The following is a 20,078-nucleotide window of genomic DNA, read 5'->3' as shown; positions in this document are numbered from 1 at the left end:
ATTATTCCATATGGGTCTAAGCATCTACTTTGCCTTTACAAATGAAATCTGATGAGAACTACACATATGTGCATTGAGAAGCAAGTATGCTGTTTCTTCACATATGTTTGGCCTCTTGTTATGCAACAAGATCTAATGAATTGGTGCTGAGTTACAATTGTACATATTTACCCCCTGAAACCATCACCTGCGCAATCAGGGAGTGTGAATCTGCTAGAGGGTGGGGTGTCCCATATAAAAAAATCATTGTGTGGTTCCATGTGAGAGAAAGCTGCCCTTTGGTACTTTCGTAAGGAGGGTAGGTGGCAAAAGTCCCCTAGTGATCTCTCTGGTAATACAACTGCAAACTGATTGATTTGAACACACAACTGTTGAATCCATTAGATTTTCATATGTGTTTATGTCCTGCACCAAAACTGGCATCCTGTTCAGAAAAACTCTGAAATTTACCGAGAAGTTGGAGAGTGGTGAAGAGAAAGGGACAGTGTTCATTCAACTGCATAAGGAAAAACAGCATAACTCACAAAATTGGCATATTTGTGTTTTATGGCTTTTTCGATAAAATAAACAATGGAAAATACAGCCTGTGCCCTAAAGATGCTTTTGATAGTGTATTACAAAAATAATCACACTTCTCCCCCAGTTGAAACAAAAGAGAACCCGCCATGGTTTAAGCAGTAGAAAAGGTTAATCTAACATCTACTCAAAGTTAGGTGTAAAACTAAACTATTTTATAGTGTATATCACTTTGGCACCAGCAGTTTCAAGGCTACCTCTGAAAGGCAAAAATCTGTAAATGTGCTCTAACAGTTGCAAACCAGTATATAAATTTTCTCATTTTATGTACAGTACAGCACAAGAGTTGGAGAAAACCATGAAATTTCACACATATGTCTTTAGATTCCACAAAGAAAAATGGACGTTTTCACTCAAGACCCATAAAGCACCAGTGAATACAGAAGTCATTAACCCCCAATGACCTGCTCAAGCCTGCATTCCTATTGCAAATGGTACAGAATCACGATTGATTTTGAGACCTGTCAAGTGTCAGGGAGGTTGAGCTTTCGGACAAAGTGAATCTTTTTATGCACCACCAGCAGCCTGCCTGGTATGATCAGGGGTTCATAGAGACCCGGGATATAGTGTGCTATCATCCCATAAAGATTGGTACATGGGTTTTAAAACATCTGAAAATGGTCTTCAAGATAACTGGCTATTCTGTTTATAGTGTAAAACTCAGTAAAAATAGAGCACCCTAAAAAATAAATGAAAAACAGTCTGTTCATCTTAGATGCACAACTATTGCACATGTTTTTAAGTCCCCTATGACCACGAAATACCATCCACATATAATAGACTATCACAGATTAATCCAACATAGCCTAGGCTATTCCTGTGTCACAAGCAGAAAGCAAGGAACTTTGCATAAACACCTACAGGAAAATATTAAGACATTATGCAATGAGAAGACATATTTTACAAAATGCCCAGAGGCTTCCTATAACTGCTGCAAATGCATGGCAGAGACCATCAAAGCAGAGCATTAAACCTGGATCCAGTGAATCCATGGCAGAGCTCAAAGCACATGCAGAGCAGATAGCTGAAGAATGTGACCTTAAGTGCAGGCTATACTATATTATATTATATGCTTAATTAAACCAGCAGGAAACATTTAAAAAGGTCCCCATTTTGCAGAAACTTGCTGCACACATGCACACAATTTTGCACTCACGTTCCCATGCAAAGGGGAATCTTGGAGCCATGCTAGAAGTTGCTTCTCTGCTCCTACAGGCACCTGCAGTCTGTGCTGTTTCTGCTACAACAACCTGTCCCATACTCTGACCTCCACAGCAGCTGATGGTAAGCACCCTAGGACTGAGAGGCAGCTGGTTGTGGGGCGGCGGTAAGTGGTGCCAAGCCTGAGACTATGCAGGTGTATTATCACCTGCCGCTGCCCTGTCTCCCTACTGATGGGGAGGCAAGCCAGGTGGGAAACAAGAAACGTTTTTGGCTCAATGAAGCCAAGCTCAGAACTCCAAGTATAGCTGCCACCCCAAAAGGCACTGAGGCAGGCCAGCAATGAGCAGGCAGGTCAGCTACATTGGAAATTGCATGGCAGCCCAACATTGTTTCTGGCTTTCCCCACTCTCTACTGGGCTTTCCAGTGCATTCAGAGGCAGCCTGGAAAGGATCAGAAGGAGCCTCCCAGTAATAGTCAGTACAATGCAGTCTCAGGCTGTTCTAACTTTGCAGGTATCACAATGCATTGTACCTGCTGCATTGGACCCACCCCCTGCAGTTGTTTCAGTGCATGTGCCTGCCTATATGCACCAACCAAAAAATCTGTACAATGTAGTACCACTAGTGTGCTTTGACTCTGCAAAGGCTTTTTGCAGTTCTAAGTAATACAGCAGTACTGTAGGAAACTACTCAATACACTTGCCTCTTTGGTATATTCATTCAGAATCCATTATTGCCCGGTTTGGATACAATATTCTCTGCTTAGTAAACTGAGGTATGCATTCAACTTCTGCCTACGTGTTATGTCTATGCACTGCCCTCCCCTTCCTAGATGCACCACATTTGAAGGTTTTATTTGTTAATTAACTACAGTTTCCTGCTATGTTTACAAAAGCTGTAAAAGAGAGTCTGAAACCATGGTGTGAAGTTGGGTTCAGATCCAGGTTTGTAAAAATAGTGGTTCTGCTTTGGATGCAACAGAAAACTATGGTTAATTGATACAGGAAGTACTCAACTGCAGCACACTGAGAAGGAAGGAAGGAGGGAGGGAGGGGGAGGGAGGGAGGTACATGCATGGGCAAACAGTGTGCTTGTCTCAGATTAAGAAGCAGATATGTGTAATGTCTGAACAGGGCCTGTAAATTTCGTTACTCTGATTTGCAAAAGATGTAAATGAGATGTAGGTGTGAAAACACTTATCTTTGCTTCCGCTGCCTCACCTCTTTGTAGCACATTAAATAGCAGGGGAATGCTGAGAAATATTTCCTAAACTTTTATATGTAAACATTACACAGGGAAGGATAGTGTGTAAAAAGTGTACCCATCACAAATTTCTCCACCAAATGCATATTTAAAAAATGCTGGGTAATTGCTAAAGCACCCATGATGATAAATCCTTCCATTTTTTAACTGATTTAGAGGTTTCAATGACCAGTTTAAATTTATCATTTCAGATACAATAATTGATTTGTAAGATGTTTGGAGCTTGTCTTTTATAAACTTGATTCTGCCTATGTCACAGGTACCTTTTCATTGCTGCATAAGCCTCAGACCCGATCCTCATGTTACAGTAAGAGCACACTTGTGCTTTCCCTATCATGTTTGACACAGGCACTCGTTTTACAAGTTCATTTGTTGAATAAAGTGCCAGGCAGCACTTGACCAATTATGACCCTCTGCTCCAGGGACCTGGACAGAACAATTATTTATAGTTGCTTCAAATATGATAGTGTGTGTTTGTGTAGTCATGTGCCTGCTCACCTGTGGTGAGCAAAATCACATTGACGGGACCAAGCTCTGACAAGCTGGGGGTGGGGGTTTGCTTCTAAAATAAACCATTAAGAGGTCTGACTATGGCTGTTCAGTCAACATCTATGGCATGGCATTTGTTGAACCTCTTTTAATCCATAACAGCATGAGAAGCCGCCTGGAATGGCCAAAGCTCTGAAGAGGAGACCTTTCTCCAAAATTCAACAGGTCCTATTAAAATCTGTTTAGTATGTTAAAGAGAGGACAGGAAGTGGCACCTGGAAAACCAGAGAAAGGCCTCCTGAGGTAGCCTTGAACAGAAGAACAAAGAGAGAAATATAGCACCATGTTCTGTGATATAGACAAGGGGGCTCCAGAGGTTTTCGAAGTGATTTCAATGCCATTACTGCAGCCGGGGAAGATTGCACATCCCACAGTCTCCAGCACTGCAAGACCTCAAGTCCCTTATGTTGGCTCTGGCCAGTTCTGGCTTTTGCTACAAGTTCTTCATGCAGACTTGGCACCGACCAACTCGTGTCCGGAGCTGACCTGCTTTCAGAGTCTCGGAGACAGTAAAGTCGGCAAATTGCTGGGTCTGCTCAACCGTCGTCAGCCAAAAACTGTACTTGTTTGAGAAGTAGTGGCAGGTCCCTCGGGCACCATTACATTCGATGAAAGGGGTGGCACGGAAGTCTTCCAGGCAAGAGCCGGGGGAGACGAGGGACTGGCCGCCACCTTCAGCTCCAGCTGCAGTGTGCTGAAAGAAAACAGTTTCGTTAAAGAAACTCCTAAGCAGAAACAAAACGCTCACAGTTCTGATTGCCGCAGAAAACAAAATCACACCACGAGGGAGGACCACAGATCATTGGCAAAGCATTTCCTTTGCATGCAGAAGGTCTCAGGTTCAATCCCTGACATCTCCAGTTAGGGTTGGGAAGAGACTCCCTGACTGAAATCCCAGAGGGCCAATGCCAGTCAGTGTAGACAATACTGAACTAGATGGGCAAATGGTCTGACTCAGGGTAAGTCCCCCTCTTATGTATTTATGGTATCTTGCAGCAGACGGAGAAGGCTGTGCAGAGAAAGAGACATTCAATTCTTCCTTTTGCTCTCAGCTTCCACCCAACCTGTAGGTCTCATGTCCATGGAACCAGGAGCAGGCACTTACAGGGCGGGTGGTAGCTACAATTTGCGGGAAAGGAAAGGGGAAAACAAGGGATGGAGGGTCTTTACTCATCCTCTACCCTGCCTCCCTGGGCCAACACAAGCACCAGCTGAATCCCTTATGTGTACACAAACTTATATGAATGCAGGCACTCACATATTTAGGTCACATCCGCACCAACCATTTAAAGCACTATGATGCCACTTTTACAACCCTGGGGAATCCTGGGAACTGTGCTGAGCACTGCAGCTTTGTGAGGTCAGTTTTAATAGTGCTTTAAGTGGTTGGTGCGGATGTGACCTTACTCTCCAGTTTCATAATTTGTTCATCTGTTTTTGCTGGGGTTTTTTTAATTTCCTGAGATTCATATGCCACTTGGTTGCAATAAAACATCAAAGCACTTTGCCGAAAGAATGAAACAATAAAACCATCAGTTAAAAACAATCATTTGAAACATTAAACAAATTATTTAATTAAAATCAGCGATGAGCTGAAAATCAGATTTAAAAACACATGCCAACATTCTAAACATCTGGATAGGCTTACCTAAACAAATGTGCTATAAACTGACCTGAAAAAAGTACAGTGAAGGTGCCTGCCTGGTGTCCATAGGCAAGAAGTTCCCAAGTGTGTGGGGTGTTTCTACTGCTACAGTGAAAGATCAATTTCTTGCAAATTGATCTAGCCTACCCTTGTCTACACTGCCTGTCAGCAGCCTTCCATGGCCTCAAGGAGAGAGAGACTACTTTTTTAAGTGTGGATGCTGCCAGGGACTCAACTGAGTGCCTTCTGCATACAAAGCAAGGGCCTCCAAAGTCGACTCTTACCATGAGGAAGGAATATCCAATCCAGAGGCTACGCCAGCCTTCTGGGCACTGGGGGATGGTGATGTCCTGACTGTGAACAGCCACAGCCTGGGAAGGAGCTTCGCATACTGAGCAGCGGCTGATGTACTGAGAGATCTGGAAGCTGCTGACGGGCATCATGGGGATGGGAGCTGTGGTGGAGAGCCAGTAGGATTTGTCATTGCGGCTGGCATAGTAGCAGACCTCATTAATGTTGCAGTAAATGAAAGGCATCGTGCTGAAGCGAGGCAGGCAGGAGCCGGCAAAACCTACAGGGGTAGAAAAAAAGCATGGCAGTCAACTCAGAGCGTCAGGCTCATTTAGATGGCCTGTTTATTGAATTCAAACCACGCACGCACACACACACTACTGAATGGCACATGACTGTAAACGAATCAGCATATTGGTTATATTAAGTTTGCAATAAGATAGACAAAATATTTGTTGCAAAGTAATGCAATGAAATGCTCTAAGCAGCTGACAAGTATCATTACACTTGCAAAGTATAACATGTTTCACGGATGTGAATATGCCAATGTTTATTAACTGTTTTCATCTGAGAAAGATTTTCGAAATAGGACCTTATCTGGAAACTTAAGCTCCCACTTGCCGTACTAAAAATCGCTTTTACAGAATTCCAATTCCAATCGATGCCCTCAGCAGTGGTGGATGGTCGGTACTGGCCACAAGGAGAGACTTTGTCTGTGTGGGCAACCTTGCGTAGAGGATCTGTACCATTATTTATTGCAATGCCCACTGTATATAGAACCAAGAGACCGATTTATAAAAACCCCTGCTTACGAATGGAATACACTCAAACAGGGTGGAAAGGGTGAAATGGCTGATGAGTGATACTGATGACTTCGTAACTTATAAAGTAGCACTGTATGCATTGGCAGCTAAGAAGATCAGGAGAAAATAACTAGATAAAATAGAGGTCAGTTGCAAAGGTGATTCGGACATTTAAGCTGGCACATTCTACCTGAGAACCCCTTGCTATTCTATCGTATGCAACAAATAATTCTTAGGAGACGTGATCGTGGTTTTTTATGGTTATTGTTGCTTTTCTTTTTGTTTCCTTTGTGAATGATGCCATGGCCTTTGGCTAGTGCAATAAAGTTTATGATGATGATGGAAACATGTCATCAGCTGTTCAGCGCATTCTTTGAAACAATAACAACTTTTGTGCCAAATGCTTCTTTGTAAGCCTTGCTGATGTGTACACTTTGCAATAGTAACAATATTTTGTCTATCTTAGTAGGCTGAGCTACTTCTTATAATCAATATATTGTTTACAGTCATGTGCCCTTTTATGCATGTGATTCTGTTTGTTGATGACTAGGGGAAGGAAAGCCTGAACATATAACATCAATTATGGAACTGAATTGGCTACCAATTAATGACTTCCACTTTGCTTTCACCCTCTGAACCCCCCCCCCCGAACACACACACAAAGCAAGGACAGGTAGGTAACAGGCCTCTTCAACCTCAAGGGTCACCTGAGGGTAGCCGTACCACCAGTGGGGAAGATGGGAAGCAGGGCCCATTCCATCATTTTTGCCAAAAGCCCAGCTCCATCAAGCAGCTCCTACCCCTGAACTGTGCAAGCTTCTCATTACAAAAACAACTGTTTTAGGAATTGGTGTCTGAGTTTGATTTTTCCCTCTTCCCTCCCTGTCCCTTTCCCCTTGTGTGTCATGGTTTTCCTAGATTGTAAGCCTGCAGGCAGTGACTGCTTTGTTTTAATGGATTGCATGTAAGACATTCTGGGAGACTTTGGGCTTCTGAATAAATAAATAAACAATAAATATTTGCCTGCTTACCAAGGTCCTGGTTGTGAGCCTTCTCCTGGCCCTCCACATACAGCAAACTGTACCCTTCCCAGAGCTTGTTCATCCCTACAGGGCATGGCGGGATCTGTTCCGACTGGCTGTGCTTCACCAAAGTGTAGCCAACCCCAACACTGCGGCCCGGCATGCCAGGTAAACCGGCAGGACCAGGCTTCCCAGACATTCCTGGGGAGAAAAAGAGAGAGGTTGGATCCTGGCCATGAGTGACGTAGTGCCAGAAAGACTGAGGCTGTCATGGATGAGGAACTCCTCTTCCTTCTCACCTACTCAACTAGTGCCAAGCTAATAATTTTGAGGGCCAAACAACATCAGAAATGCTCTGATGGGCATTTCTAGCGGTTCCCAATGCCCCTGAGTTTCAGCCAGCCTTTATAGGGGACCAAAGTTTCAGTTTGGTAGACCTTGCCCTGTGGAACTCCCTGCTGGTACAAGTTCAGCAGGAACCATTCTTGCCTTCTTTTTTTTGCAGGGGATGTCTCCTAAAAACAGTGTTAATCACAGAGGGCTTCTGCAATGTGAATCCCCCCACCCCGCCTAGAATTTACAGGTGTTTTTACTGTAAGATTGTATGGTGTGAACCACATTTTATTTTTTATGAAACTGTGGTTTACAAATAAACAAACACATGTTACACCTAAATGCTTATGAGCAGCATTGTCTTTTCTTCTTCTTTGGTTAATTATACAGACATGCTCCCACCACTGGTGGAGGAAGGGGGTGTTGTGGGTGTGGCCTGCCCTGGGTATCATCCCTGAGGGGGGTGACATCGCCCCCACCCCCTGGGACGCTTGCCCCACCCCTCGGATGCACAGCAGGTGTGCTGCTCCAGGTGCCAGAGCATCTAGCTCTGCCTCTGGCCCCCACAGCTGTTTTCAGAACTGTAGCATGACTGCACTGGAATCCTCCTTTCCCCAGCCTACCCCACCCCAACAAGTTCTCCTACACAACTATGAGCGTTAGTTTTAAAAGCTTTCATTGTGTGCCAACCTCCTCTTTCCACATCGCTATGGCTCTCCAGATGTTGTATAGACTCTCAATTCCCATCAGCTCCAGCCAGCATGGCCATTGCTCAAGAATGCTCACTGGGGCAAGACAGTTTGAGCATAGCGCCAATCCTGGACCAACTGCACTGGCTGCCAATTAGTTTCTGGGCCCAATTCAAAGTGCTGGTTTTGACGTATGAAGCCTTTCATGGCTCAGGACTGCAATACCTCAAGGACCACCTCTTCCCATATCAGACCCTGCAATAATCACCAGAGGCCCTTCTTTGTATGCCTCCTTCCTCCATGAGAGCCCCGGAGGGTGGCAACATGAGAATGGGCCTTTTCTGCAGTGGCTCCCTGCTTGTGGAATGCCCTCCCCAGGGAGGCTCACCTGTTGCCTTCATTATACATCTTTGGGGGCCATGCAAAAATATTTCTCTTCTCCCAGGTCTTTGGCTAATTAAACAATCTATGGCTTTTATAACTGTGGGAGGGGGGGAGTTATTGTTTTGTTTGTTACTATGTTAGGCATATTTGTGGTTTTGTATTGTAAACCACGCTGTGATCCTTCAAAGAATGGAGATATGGAAATGTAATAAATCGTAATAATAAATGATGGATCTTGTAGTCCCATAACCTGGAGGGCCACAAATTTCCCATCCCTGCCCTAGACACTAAAGAGACAATGTAAAAAGCATTTACCTTCAAATCCTGGTGGCCCGGTACTTCCTGGAGTCCCTGGATCTCCAACTACACCAGGTGACCCTGGAAAACCATTGACTCCCATCTGGCCCTGTCTACCTGCCATCCCTTTGGGGCCTGTTATATATATAAAAATAGCTTGTTAAGTTTCTTTCTTATACCCCTGTCTTCAGTCCAAACAAGAGATCTGTGTCATGATGAGTAGGACCAACTTATCTTAACCCACAGTTGGGGAACCTGTGACTCCAGCTCCCAGCTAGCACGGCCAATTGCTATGGATGATGGGAGCTGCACTCCAAGAGCATCTGGAGGGCCACAGGTTCCCCACTGCTGCCCCACCCTTTCCACTCAATGCAGCTTAGCATAATAATACCTAGGACTTCTAAAATGTCTACTTTATGAACATACTTGCTGGGCAGAAGCAGCAGTGGCATCCTAGACATGGAACATTTGTGCGAAACCAACACAGGTTAAAAAGCGAGTTCTGGATAGATGGTTGTAGGTTTTCTCCCCAGCCCTTTCCCAACACATGGGGAAATCGTATGAACTTTATGCCTCCACTTAAATGGCAGATTCCAAACCACAGAAAATAAAGCCAAGTTCCTTTGCTGTAGCTTTCGAAACTAGGTCACACTTATTAGAGGGAAGAGGTGTGCCAAGTCAAAATTGTCTGCATTTTTAGCTTTTTTTTGATATCTGATGGATTTTGCTATATTCCCATTTTAAAAGACACCATATGTATGTTGTCATGTGTGTGTGTGTGTGTGTGTGTGTGTGTGTGTGTGACACTTAGTAACCCAATATTGCATTTGATGTTTATGATCCATAGACCAAATAAAGACAATTGTTATTAATTACTCAATCTCTGCAACCTTTTTACCTGGGAGAGAGTGGCTTAGAGGGAAGAGATAACAAAAAAGTGAAACAAGGAATCAAGTGGAAATGTAGGTTGTGAATCTGAGAATCTACTCTGCTGAGGCCACTGATATACTCCTAAAATAAGGACACAGGAAACTGCCTTATACTGAAGGCATCCACGTAAGGTGCGTGCTTTACCTTGTGGTCCAGTCAGGCCCTGGAACCCAGTATCTCCATCCAAACCAGGGATGCCATCAATTCCTGGCAGTCCAATTAAGCCTGGAGCAACTTTGACTTCTTCTACTTTCTGCACAAGACCAGGAGCCCCTTGAAGCCCAGGAAACCCTGCATATGATGGATAGGAGAATGGCCTGCCTTGATTATCAACAGATGGCAGTGAGAAAATATATCACATCACAACCCTAGTCCCCCTCCTCTTTACCATCAGTAAAGAAGACTCTACAACTGGGATGCTAAAGAGAAACAGGAATAATAATATGGAGAAGATGCAGATCTTTGGAACTCCCTTGCTTGGGAGATTTACCTTGTCCTCTCTTTGCAACCATTCCCCACCCCCACGCCTTTAGCTTCAGTCAGATTGAGGGGGCAGGGACAGACATTAGATGTGTGTTTGCTCATATGATCTAATCTTCCTCTCTTTGCAGTGTGGTTCCCAAGCGGGAAATGCCCACAGGAATTTCGCATATGGTCAGGCCCCACACAACGATCAAATTTTGGCTTACAAGATCGATCCTGGTAGGGATCTGGCTCCGTGAAGCAAAAAGGTTCCCCACTTCTGTTATAGGTAATCAAAATGAAGCTTGAATATAACACAAATTACAAATAAAATATCCGAATACCTCACCTCCCAAGAATCATTCAGACATGACGTAAAGAACAAGGTTTCTGTCAGCTAGTATAAAGAACTGCAGTGAAATCAGATCACAGCAAGAGGAAACAGAAACTGAAATGGGCAAATCTTTTACTGAATTTTGAAAGCCACAAGAACAAATACAGATGTTCTGTTCTATGCCAATAGCCAAGTCTTTCTCTGCTGATCTTTACGCAGCCAAAAAAGCAACATCTGCTCACAAGAGGGAGGTATAATCAGGACTGAGGGAACTCAAAGGTTTATGGAAGTGCCAAAAAATATATTCATGAAAAAACATGCCTTAAAAGGGATGAAGGGGAGAGCAAAGATTTTTTTTTTTTCTTTTGCGGGGGGAATGGAATGGAGTAGCCTGGAAAAGGGCATGGCTGCCTGCCTGGAACCCTGAACAGGAGCATTCCGCACCACAACCTTTTGGTCCTTCCTGTAAGTGACATATTTATCTTGATCGGATGACAGAAGCTAAACTAAACAAAATTCTGAAAACTCAAAATATTATTTTTGGCTTAGCATGTAACAGGCAGCATAACAGAGAATCTATAACATTCTCTTATCAATCTATGTTTTGTTCCATTCCCAAAGTCAAGCGCATCTCCCATGAAGCTGCTTGGCACTTACCTCGACGGCCTGCTTCACCTTTTGGCCCAGGGAAACCGGAATCTCCTGGAGGACCATCTTTACCTGGCATTCCCATTAAACCTGGGTCACCTCTGAAGCCTGAGAAGATACAAGAGTTATAGACTTGCTTCTGCAACCAGACCACAGAAACTGATACTGGCAATCACATGAGTACATTCGTAAGAAAAAACCAGGCTATTTTGTTTTAGAATAGCATTTAGCAGCTTTCCCCAATCTGGTGCCCTCCAGATGTTTTAAGACTACAACTCCCATCATCATCAGTCAGGGAATTGATGGGAATTGTAGTTGAAAATACCTGGAGGGCCCCAGGCTGAGGAAGCTGGTATTTAAGTTTATACTGTTCCTCAAGGCTTTTTAGTGCAAATCTGCATGCTTTTATATTTTCATTATGCCTGTCCTTTGATTTAAACAATCTTTCCAATTTATTTTATTTTTGGTCTGATTCTGGTCTCTTTCTGATTACCACTGATGTGTTCGCTGAAGCAAAATTTAAGAACCTATTTTCATATATCACCTTCAACATCAATGCGGTGAGAAAGCAGGATACAAATGTCTTCGACAAGCAAACACTGCAGAACTTGCTGAATACAGTGGTATCTCGGTTTAAGAACAGCCCTGTTTATGAACTATTTGGTATAAGAACTCCACAAAACCAGAAGCAGCGTTCTGGTTAGTGAACTTTACCTCAGTCTACAAACAGAAGCTGAACAGTAGCACCGGCAGTGGAAGGCCTCATTAGGGAAAGCGTGCCTCATCTTAAGAATGGCTTTGGTTTAAGAATGGACTTCCGGAACGGATTAAATTCGTAAACTGAGGTACCACTGTATATGCAAATGGAGCACATATTATTTTTTTAAAAAATGTGTTTCTTCTCCTCTTACTTATCCTGAAGAGAAGTTAAATAAATCAACCATCAAAACAGCAGTGGATTAATTAAAAAACATCAGAGACTGGGATTATGTAGTAATTTACTTAGCTGGTGAAGCAAACAAGGAATCCACATTTTCTTTAAAAGAAATGACAGCAACAAGGTGTCTGTTTATTTCTTATGTGGAAACCTATTCAAGATTCGAAATCAAATTCAGGTGCCTACATTTCCTCCCCAATTAGAATACATATAGCACAGGTAAATTCTGTATGCTATAGTTAATTGTGCTAGCTCTCCCACAAACATTATATATTAAGGATTATGATATGTACCATTATTCCTTTATCAATTTTATAATTCTTTTTGCCTACATCTTAAAAACATTGTCCCTGAACAAAACCTGATCCTTAAAAAACAGTAGCTGAGATGGTGGAAGTAATTTTCCACACACTAGCAGTTGCAGAAGCTTCATTCTGATCTTCCAGCTTGAACTGCAACTTTGGCAACTGCACCGTGAAGGGAAAAAAGGAAGACCCAGAGAAAAATCACAGGGCCTTCAAATGCTTGCATCTCCTTTGAGGTTAGCATCACCCTGCCCCAGGAGCTCATTTCTGGAGCCCAAATCTGGAATCACTGTCCCAAGTTGAAGCTAAATGGGGATATGAATTCCAGTCTCCCAGGTCCTAGTTTACCACCTCACCATGCTAGCTCTCCAAGATTGGACACTCAGTCACTTTGAGAGAGCTCAAACACAGCCACGTGCAAAGTCCAGCTGCATGCTCCTCCCCCTCTTCTATTAGCAAGTGTTTTCCAAAGAGAAAAGGAGGAACCCCAATTTCATATGGAAATTCAACATTTTGTACACATATTATCCTAGGCAGAACTGCTCTTTTGCAGAGAAGCTCTGTCCTCCTGGCAGTGTCAGCTTTTGTTGTAAAAGGCGAATATAGAGAGCATTTCTCTCAGCTCCGCTGTCCTATTTAACACCGAACTCAAGATATGGAAGGATCTGCCTAACTTCCGAATGATTGCGCTGCAGAAGTTTTCACTTATTTGGAGCAAAAGCAGAACTGGACTGGGCCTGTTAACACTGTGAGCTTCTTAAAAGCATCTGCCTTTACCCCAGTGGTGGGAAACTGGCCCTGGTGCCAGTTTGGTCTGCTAGGCCATCCCCTCCACAAACTCACAGCCACCTGACATTGCAGGACCAACCATGACAGGGAACCCCAGTGGAGCTGATCATTGCAGACAGGGAACCCCAGTGGAGCTGATCATTCAGTTACAGGGAGGCCCTTCAAACTTTGATTGCTGTCAATCACCCAATGACATTGTAACATCAGGTGATTTACAAATGGGAGGCCTCACTCACCTGTCACTGTTCATTTATTTATTTAGATTCCCTACCTGCCCTACACCATAAGATTCCTGGACAGGTTGGCCCATGGAGTGTGAGGGAATTAAGTTGGATTAAGTTCCCTACTTCTATTTTTCAAAGTTTCTTACACACACACACATTTTGATGGGAGCTACACAGAGTAGTTGGGGCAACCCAGTCACATGGGTGCATATAAAACAGCAGCAGCAGCAACAACAACAACAACAACAACAACACAATATCCTTTTCCATTTACTGTCCATCACAGTTAACTTGGGCTTAAGAATGACTAGAAGGAGAAAGCTGTAAAAATAATGTAAATGATAACCATATTAATGCATGTAACACTGTACCTTTGAATCCTGATGCTCCCGGTTCTCCGTCCAACCCAAGGAAGCCCATGTCACCTTTGAAGCCTTTTAGTCCAGGATGACCAGGGAGGCCGGGGTCACCAGTAACACCTTGGTTGGAGGCTGGGCCTGGTGGTCCACGTGGCCCAGGGGGACCTGGGAAGCCTGGGGCAAAAAGGAATAAGCAAAGGTAGCTCAGAGACTGTGTTGGTCTTCAGCCTTGGGGTTCCCCCAGGCCCTGCACATAGCACCAGACCACATCCAAGCCAACATAAACACTGCAACATCAATATGGCGTCACTGTAGACTGTTGTCAAAAGGGTGCAGGTTATTGTATAACTGAGAGGACACCCTTGCAAGTAGAATCCAAGCTTACAACCTCTAATATGGTTGTAGGATTTTTAAGAATGAGGTTCTTATCACCCTTATAATCACAGGGGAAAGATAGCCCTTTAATACGTAGGATGAGTATCAATTAATATTTTGTGCACTTGTTACACCCCCCCCCCCAAAAAAAAAACCTTGTTCTTGTACCTAAGGAAGAGTTTGCATTTTACTCTTAGGGTTGCATCCACTGCTGGTCATACTCAAAGAAGACCCATTGAAATGAATGGAGATGACAAACTTAGGCCCATTCATTTCAGCAGGTCTGCTCTGAGTTGGGCTCAGTTGCAGACAACCCTTAATCAGCAGCAATAGTCTACTTTCGTAATGAAGTGTGATTGTTGTTGTTGTTCAGTCGTGTCTGACTCTTTGTGACCCCATGGACCAGAGCACGCCAGGCACGCCTGTCTTTCGCTGCCTCCCACAGTTTGGCCAAACTCATGCTAGTTGCTTCGAGAACACTGTCCAACCATCTCATCCTCTGAAGTGTGATTATGTGGTTTTAAAAAACCGATATTTATACTACTGCTTTATTGATATAACTTTGGAAAAGGCTTTTATATTGGCTGAATTATATCTAATGCATTGGATTTTTTTAAGTAATGAAATTACAAGCATAAATGTACAATAATATATTTCAAAATAAGAAGTGCTTTTATTTTTAAACATATTGTATATTTATGCTTGCAATTTCATTAGCTGCCTTGAACGGACTTGGTTCGTTCAAGCACATTAACACAAGACTTTTGCTATAGTAGCTCAATTCATTCTGCAGTATATGCATTAAGCAGCATATGTATTCTGCAGGTTAAATGCATGCAAGGTCATTATTCAACCTAATTTGCGTACATTATGGTGGTTAAAGAACTTAAAGCCTTTGGCTCCAGCTTTTGGGAGGTTGTATTCCTGAACTGCAGGTACAGATTCTGCCACACATTCTGGCAGATTCTCCTGTCAGGGCTTCGCTGGTGCTTCATTAATGTGTCTCTCTCTTTCCAGTTTAATTTCTAAAGCCAAATGGTCAGATTCCCAACTCCATACCTGGTCTACCATCTTCTCCAGGACGTCCAGCATCACCGGGTCTCCCAGGAATTTCTGATGGAAGAGAGATGCCTGGAGGCCCTTGCAAACCAGGAGAACCTATAGCTCCAGGACGACCTACAGTGACACGGACAAAGATTAACTAGAAGAATATGAACCAGGGGCTGTGCGATCCAGATCACTTTGCTCACCAACACCAACCCCTCGCCTAAACCATCGGTCCCCTTCCCTCCTTGCCAAAGCTACCACTACCCTTGCCAAATCTCCACTTGCTGGCCTGCTCCACCAGCTGGCCTGGGCTACCCAGCCACTCATTTACAGGTCTCTGTCACCTGCCAGAGTCTCTGGTTCCCTCCTCCTCACCCTCCAACGCTGCAGCTATGGCCCAGCAGCTCCAAGAGCCCTGTTTGTTGTCATGCTGTAGCACACAGCACCACCGGTTGGCAGCCGCGCAAACTGCAGCATGATGACATCCTTAAGAAAATATTTATTATATAAAATATATATCAGATAGTCAATCAGAAGTGGACCATGTGGCATGGAGCTTAATGTGCAATGTCGTTTATTATCAAAACAAGCTCAGTTATTGTTTTTGGATGATTTAAATTAAGTTGTTCTTTTGTTTTTATCCTATTGCTTTAAGGCAGACATATTTGCCACCATGGTCTACACACACACACATACACACACACACACTTATATATATATAATGTGCTTTTTTCTTGGGGGATGCAGGGGTACGCATACCACTAAACATTTTGTGAATCTAAGCTTGGCCTCTTTGAGGGGCAGTATTTCAATATGAGTAGGAAAATGAGAATACCCCTAAACATTTTAGAAAAATCACAGTGTGTGTGTGTGTGTGTGTGTGTGAACATAACATTTTTGTAACTCCTTGGCCATACTATTTTAGGCTGATGGGAGAGAGATCAACATCTAGGAGAGGTACAAGTTCCCATCCTAGCCTTACAATGATTACCACACTGCAGTTGTAGTGGGGGGGGGGGAGGGACTGAGAGAGGTTTGTGTTAGGCCAGCTTCAGAGTTCATGGCAGAGGTGAAATTTGAACCAGGGACTTCCCAGTCCATAGCCCAGTATCTTAACCATTCTGCTGCACCAGCTCTCAACACTCCTCTTCTAGATCATGGTCTCTTTCAGCTGCAGTTTATGATCTCTTGCGGTTGCTGTTATTTACCCAAGTCTCCTGCAGGTCCCTTCTGTCCAGGCAATCCTGGGGGTCCAATTTGAAAACCGGGAACACCCTGTTCTCCTTTGGCACCTGGCATTCCAGCAGGCCCTGGAAGTCCAATTTCACTCAGACCTAAACAAGGAGTGGGAGGATGAAAAGGAGGTCAAAGCAGCCCATTAAACACCATCAAAGAACCCCCCACCCCGCAGTGGGCCACACAACACTTCTCCCATCCTCTGCTGGGGGCACAGTATCCTGCTCTGGCACTTAGTTGAGAATATTGGCAGTGCAAGGGAATTTAAACAGACCACAAAAAATTGCTGCAGAGAATGGAATTCCCAAGGGGGCTAAAGAAAAGTATACCTTAATTTCATCGCTGTGATATTTAGGGATTTGGGTATAGGTTGTGGAGAGGGCAAAGGCTCCTTTAGGAATCAGCTGTCAAAGGATTTGAAGTGGCCACATTCCCTCACAGGCAACCTTGGGGGGGGGGCCACACTGATAACAGTGTTTGGGGCCACAGCCAAAAGTGGGCAAGACAAAAAAACACAACCTTTACCTTTGCGCACCAGGCTACATCACACACAGAGAGAAGTCAGTGGTTTCTACAGGCACGCACATACACTCACTCCCCTCTCCCTCCCCCACCTAAACAAGCAAGACAAATTGCCCCAATGTCCGGACACATTGCAGCCAGACAAAAGCACTCAAGTGAGGGTGAAATGACGAGCCAAGGAGGTGCGTGGGGAGGGTTTCAAGAGCCAGAGAGAGACATGGAGGGTCACATTTGGCAGCCCTGAGGTTCCCCATTCCTGGACCTCAAGGTCCACAGGTGGTCTTGGAGATAACTACCAAAAGATGGAGCAGTTGCCCACGTTATTAGGTGTCTTCCTAGTCTGTTTCAATTTATTTACCTGGTGTTCCAGGTGAGCCCTTTGTGCCAGGTAAACCATTTAAGCCAATCAAGCCCGGAGAGCCGAGGAATCCTGCGGAGATATTTGGAAAACACTGAATTGAGTAACAGGAGGCAACTGAGACATTGGAAGAAAATTGGTTTATTTATTCGAAGATTTAGTTGCCCTGTCTTGTGAGCCAGTGGACCTATAGCAAGTCACCTTTAAAGATACAAATGGAGGGTGCTTTCAGACAGGCGTTTTATTGTGGGCACATTCTACAACATGTTCTTGACACAAGAATAGTGCATTAGCGAGGGATTGGAATGATTCATGTTCTTATGCAGCTGCACTATTTTACACTTTCTGGATGTTCCATGATCATGTTGCAAAGCAGTTGTGTTCTGTGTTTCTTATCGTTTCCCAATGTATTTCTTAACAATAAAAAAAAATTGGTATGCTGCAAGCAAAAAAAAAATTTCTGGAAGTGTGGCTCAGAGAAAAAAAAGTGTGAGAACCACCGCTAGAGAGTAACAAAAGCAGGAAAATAAGCCAGAACATTTGTGGTATAAAAAGTCGCAGGATTTTAGCAGCAAGTTACAGGATATATACTGACTAGAAATAAAGCAGTGTGTCCGCAGCAAAATATTTGCAGGTGTAAATAGTACTGAAAGTGGGACTTAATATGTCTGCCCTGATAGTATCATGATCAAGAAAGGTTCCCCCCATCTTTATTTTTATTAAGTCATAAAAATTATGTACCATTTGATTGTAAAAAACAAACAAACCTCAAAGCAGTTTACAAAAAGTTTCACAGTTTAATGTTGATTTTAATTATTATATACTGTATTTTTTAAAATACTGTTATGCTTATAAGCCACCTAGGAAATATTATTTGATACATTGATGGCCAATTGTATAAATTTAATTCAACGAATGAAGTCTAAAAACCCTGAGTGAGGAATTAGAACTGTCCTACCCTATTCCATTATCTTGGGGCCACTGCTGAAAAGGCTCCATACTGACTCACCATCATAGCAGCAGCAAAAATAGCATAATGGGGTGGGGCTGTTCACCCTCCTCCCTCCAGCTGAGCTGCTGCTGTAAAGTAGGATAGAGAGGGGCAAAGCTCTGGAGAGGTCAGCATAGTGCAAATGTCCTGGCAGAACCCATCTGGTGCTCCTGCCAGAGCATTTGCACCATGGCAACCTCACTCCCCTCCACCCCAGTATGAAGCAGTGACTTAGTCAGAGGGAGGTCAAGCTAGTCACCTCTGTTGTGGGCTGGCACTGGCAACTCACACCTGCACCAGGGATATCTAACTGTCTGCAACCACATGCTTGCACAGTACCAATGATGGTGCCTTGACTCCACAGTTGGCTATTGACTTGCTGGCTTGGTGGGAAATTCCCTGCACATACCTCCCTTCTGAAATGGCCCTGATACTGGACTCACTGAAATGAACAATGGATCGAAGCCTGTTGACTTCAGTCAGTCTACTCTCAGGGTGATTAATGGTTCATGTCAACCTTTGTCTTTCCAGATCTCCCTCCCTACCAGCATTTTGGGTAATTTAAGAAAATAAAGTCATACCTTTTGGTCCTGCAATCCCAGGAAGCCCTGTAAGTCCTGGAGGGCCGCGCTGCCCAGGAATGCCTGGAAAACCTGGATTGCCCCTTGAAATCCCAACTCCAGGGAAACCTGGGGTGTGGGCGGGGGGGGGGAGGAAGAATCAACAGATTAATTTAAGACACAGCTTTAAAATGCATGGCACATTGTTATTATCATCTATTTAACTTGTGAGATCTCTTGCTATGCAAAAAGAATCCAAGTAACCCTGAGAGCACAAACACACATAAAAGCAAAATGAAACATACAAATAAAACCCATTTTTTACATTTATGCATAAACCCAGGGATTCATGAAAAATACACAAATCAACCCCCCAGCAATAGCAGGAAAAAGCTTCAACAGCACAACAGCCGACAGTTACTGTAATCCATATACCTACACAGCAAAGTTTGAACTCTGAGAAGCTGTGAGCATGTGTACATTGAACTCAGATGAATTTTCAAGAGAACAAGTGCAGGAGGAAGGCTGCAGGAAAGCAGGAAATTGCTTCCTACCAATAGACCATTGGTCAGTCTAGCTGAGCATTGTCAACACTGGGTTGTGTCCAACATTAGTCATGCTCAAAGCAGACCATTAAAATTAATGGAATTGACTAAGTTGGGTTCATTAATTTCAGTGGGTCTACTTTCAGCAAAACTCGGTGGATGGAAGTGCCTACCTATCCTAGGGTCATCTAGTGAGGTCACATTTCCAACTTCCTCCTCCAGCTCTATAATATGTAAGGATGTAAAAAGTAACCACTCTCACCACCTCATGGCCAAGGCATTCAGAGGCCTTGTGGGTGCTAAGGGTGGCAACCCCTGTTGTAACCACTAAACCCTACTTGTTAATATAAAGTCTTGGAGGGCAGCAGCCAGAAACATCATAACCAAACACTGGAGAGACCTGTCAGGAGTAAGCATGGACCAATGGTACCAAGTAGTAT

General features: G+C 43.8%; 1 protein-coding gene across 1 annotated transcript in view; it reads right to left on the bottom strand.

Moving 5' to 3' along the window:
- Positions 1 to 3,838: 3,838 nt before the first annotated feature.
- COL4A6 (collagen type IV alpha 6 chain) overlaps positions 3,839 to 20,078 on the bottom strand; it is a 172,722-nt gene continuing 156,482 nt past the window's right edge. The window contains exons 37-47 of the mRNA XM_033137243.1: positions 19,115 to 19,222; positions 17,543 to 17,614; positions 16,635 to 16,760; positions 15,439 to 15,555; positions 14,017 to 14,178; positions 11,400 to 11,498; positions 10,091 to 10,237; positions 9,035 to 9,151; positions 7,323 to 7,514; positions 5,482 to 5,768; positions 3,839 to 4,246 (exon numbers count right to left, since the gene is read on the bottom strand). Of these exons, the coding sequence (XP_032993134.1) occupies positions 3,986 to 4,246; positions 5,482 to 5,768; positions 7,323 to 7,514; positions 9,035 to 9,151; positions 10,091 to 10,237; positions 11,400 to 11,498; positions 14,017 to 14,178; positions 15,439 to 15,555; positions 16,635 to 16,760; positions 17,543 to 17,614; positions 19,115 to 19,222 (1,688 nt within the window). The 3' untranslated portion in view covers positions 3,839 to 3,985. The remainder of the gene's footprint in view (positions 4,247 to 5,481; positions 5,769 to 7,322; positions 7,515 to 9,034; positions 9,152 to 10,090; positions 10,238 to 11,399; positions 11,499 to 14,016; positions 14,179 to 15,438; positions 15,556 to 16,634; positions 16,761 to 17,542; positions 17,615 to 19,114; positions 19,223 to 20,078) is intronic.

The sequence above is a fragment of the Lacerta agilis genome, chromosome Z, assembly GCF_009819535.1.
Source record: "Lacerta agilis isolate rLacAgi1 chromosome Z, rLacAgi1.pri, whole genome shotgun sequence".
In the NCBI taxonomy this organism is placed as follows: domain Eukaryota; kingdom Metazoa; phylum Chordata; class Lepidosauria; order Squamata; family Lacertidae; genus Lacerta; species Lacerta agilis.
Note: the sequence above shows the minus strand (reverse complement) of the source record. Positions and strands in the feature narration are given on the sequence as shown.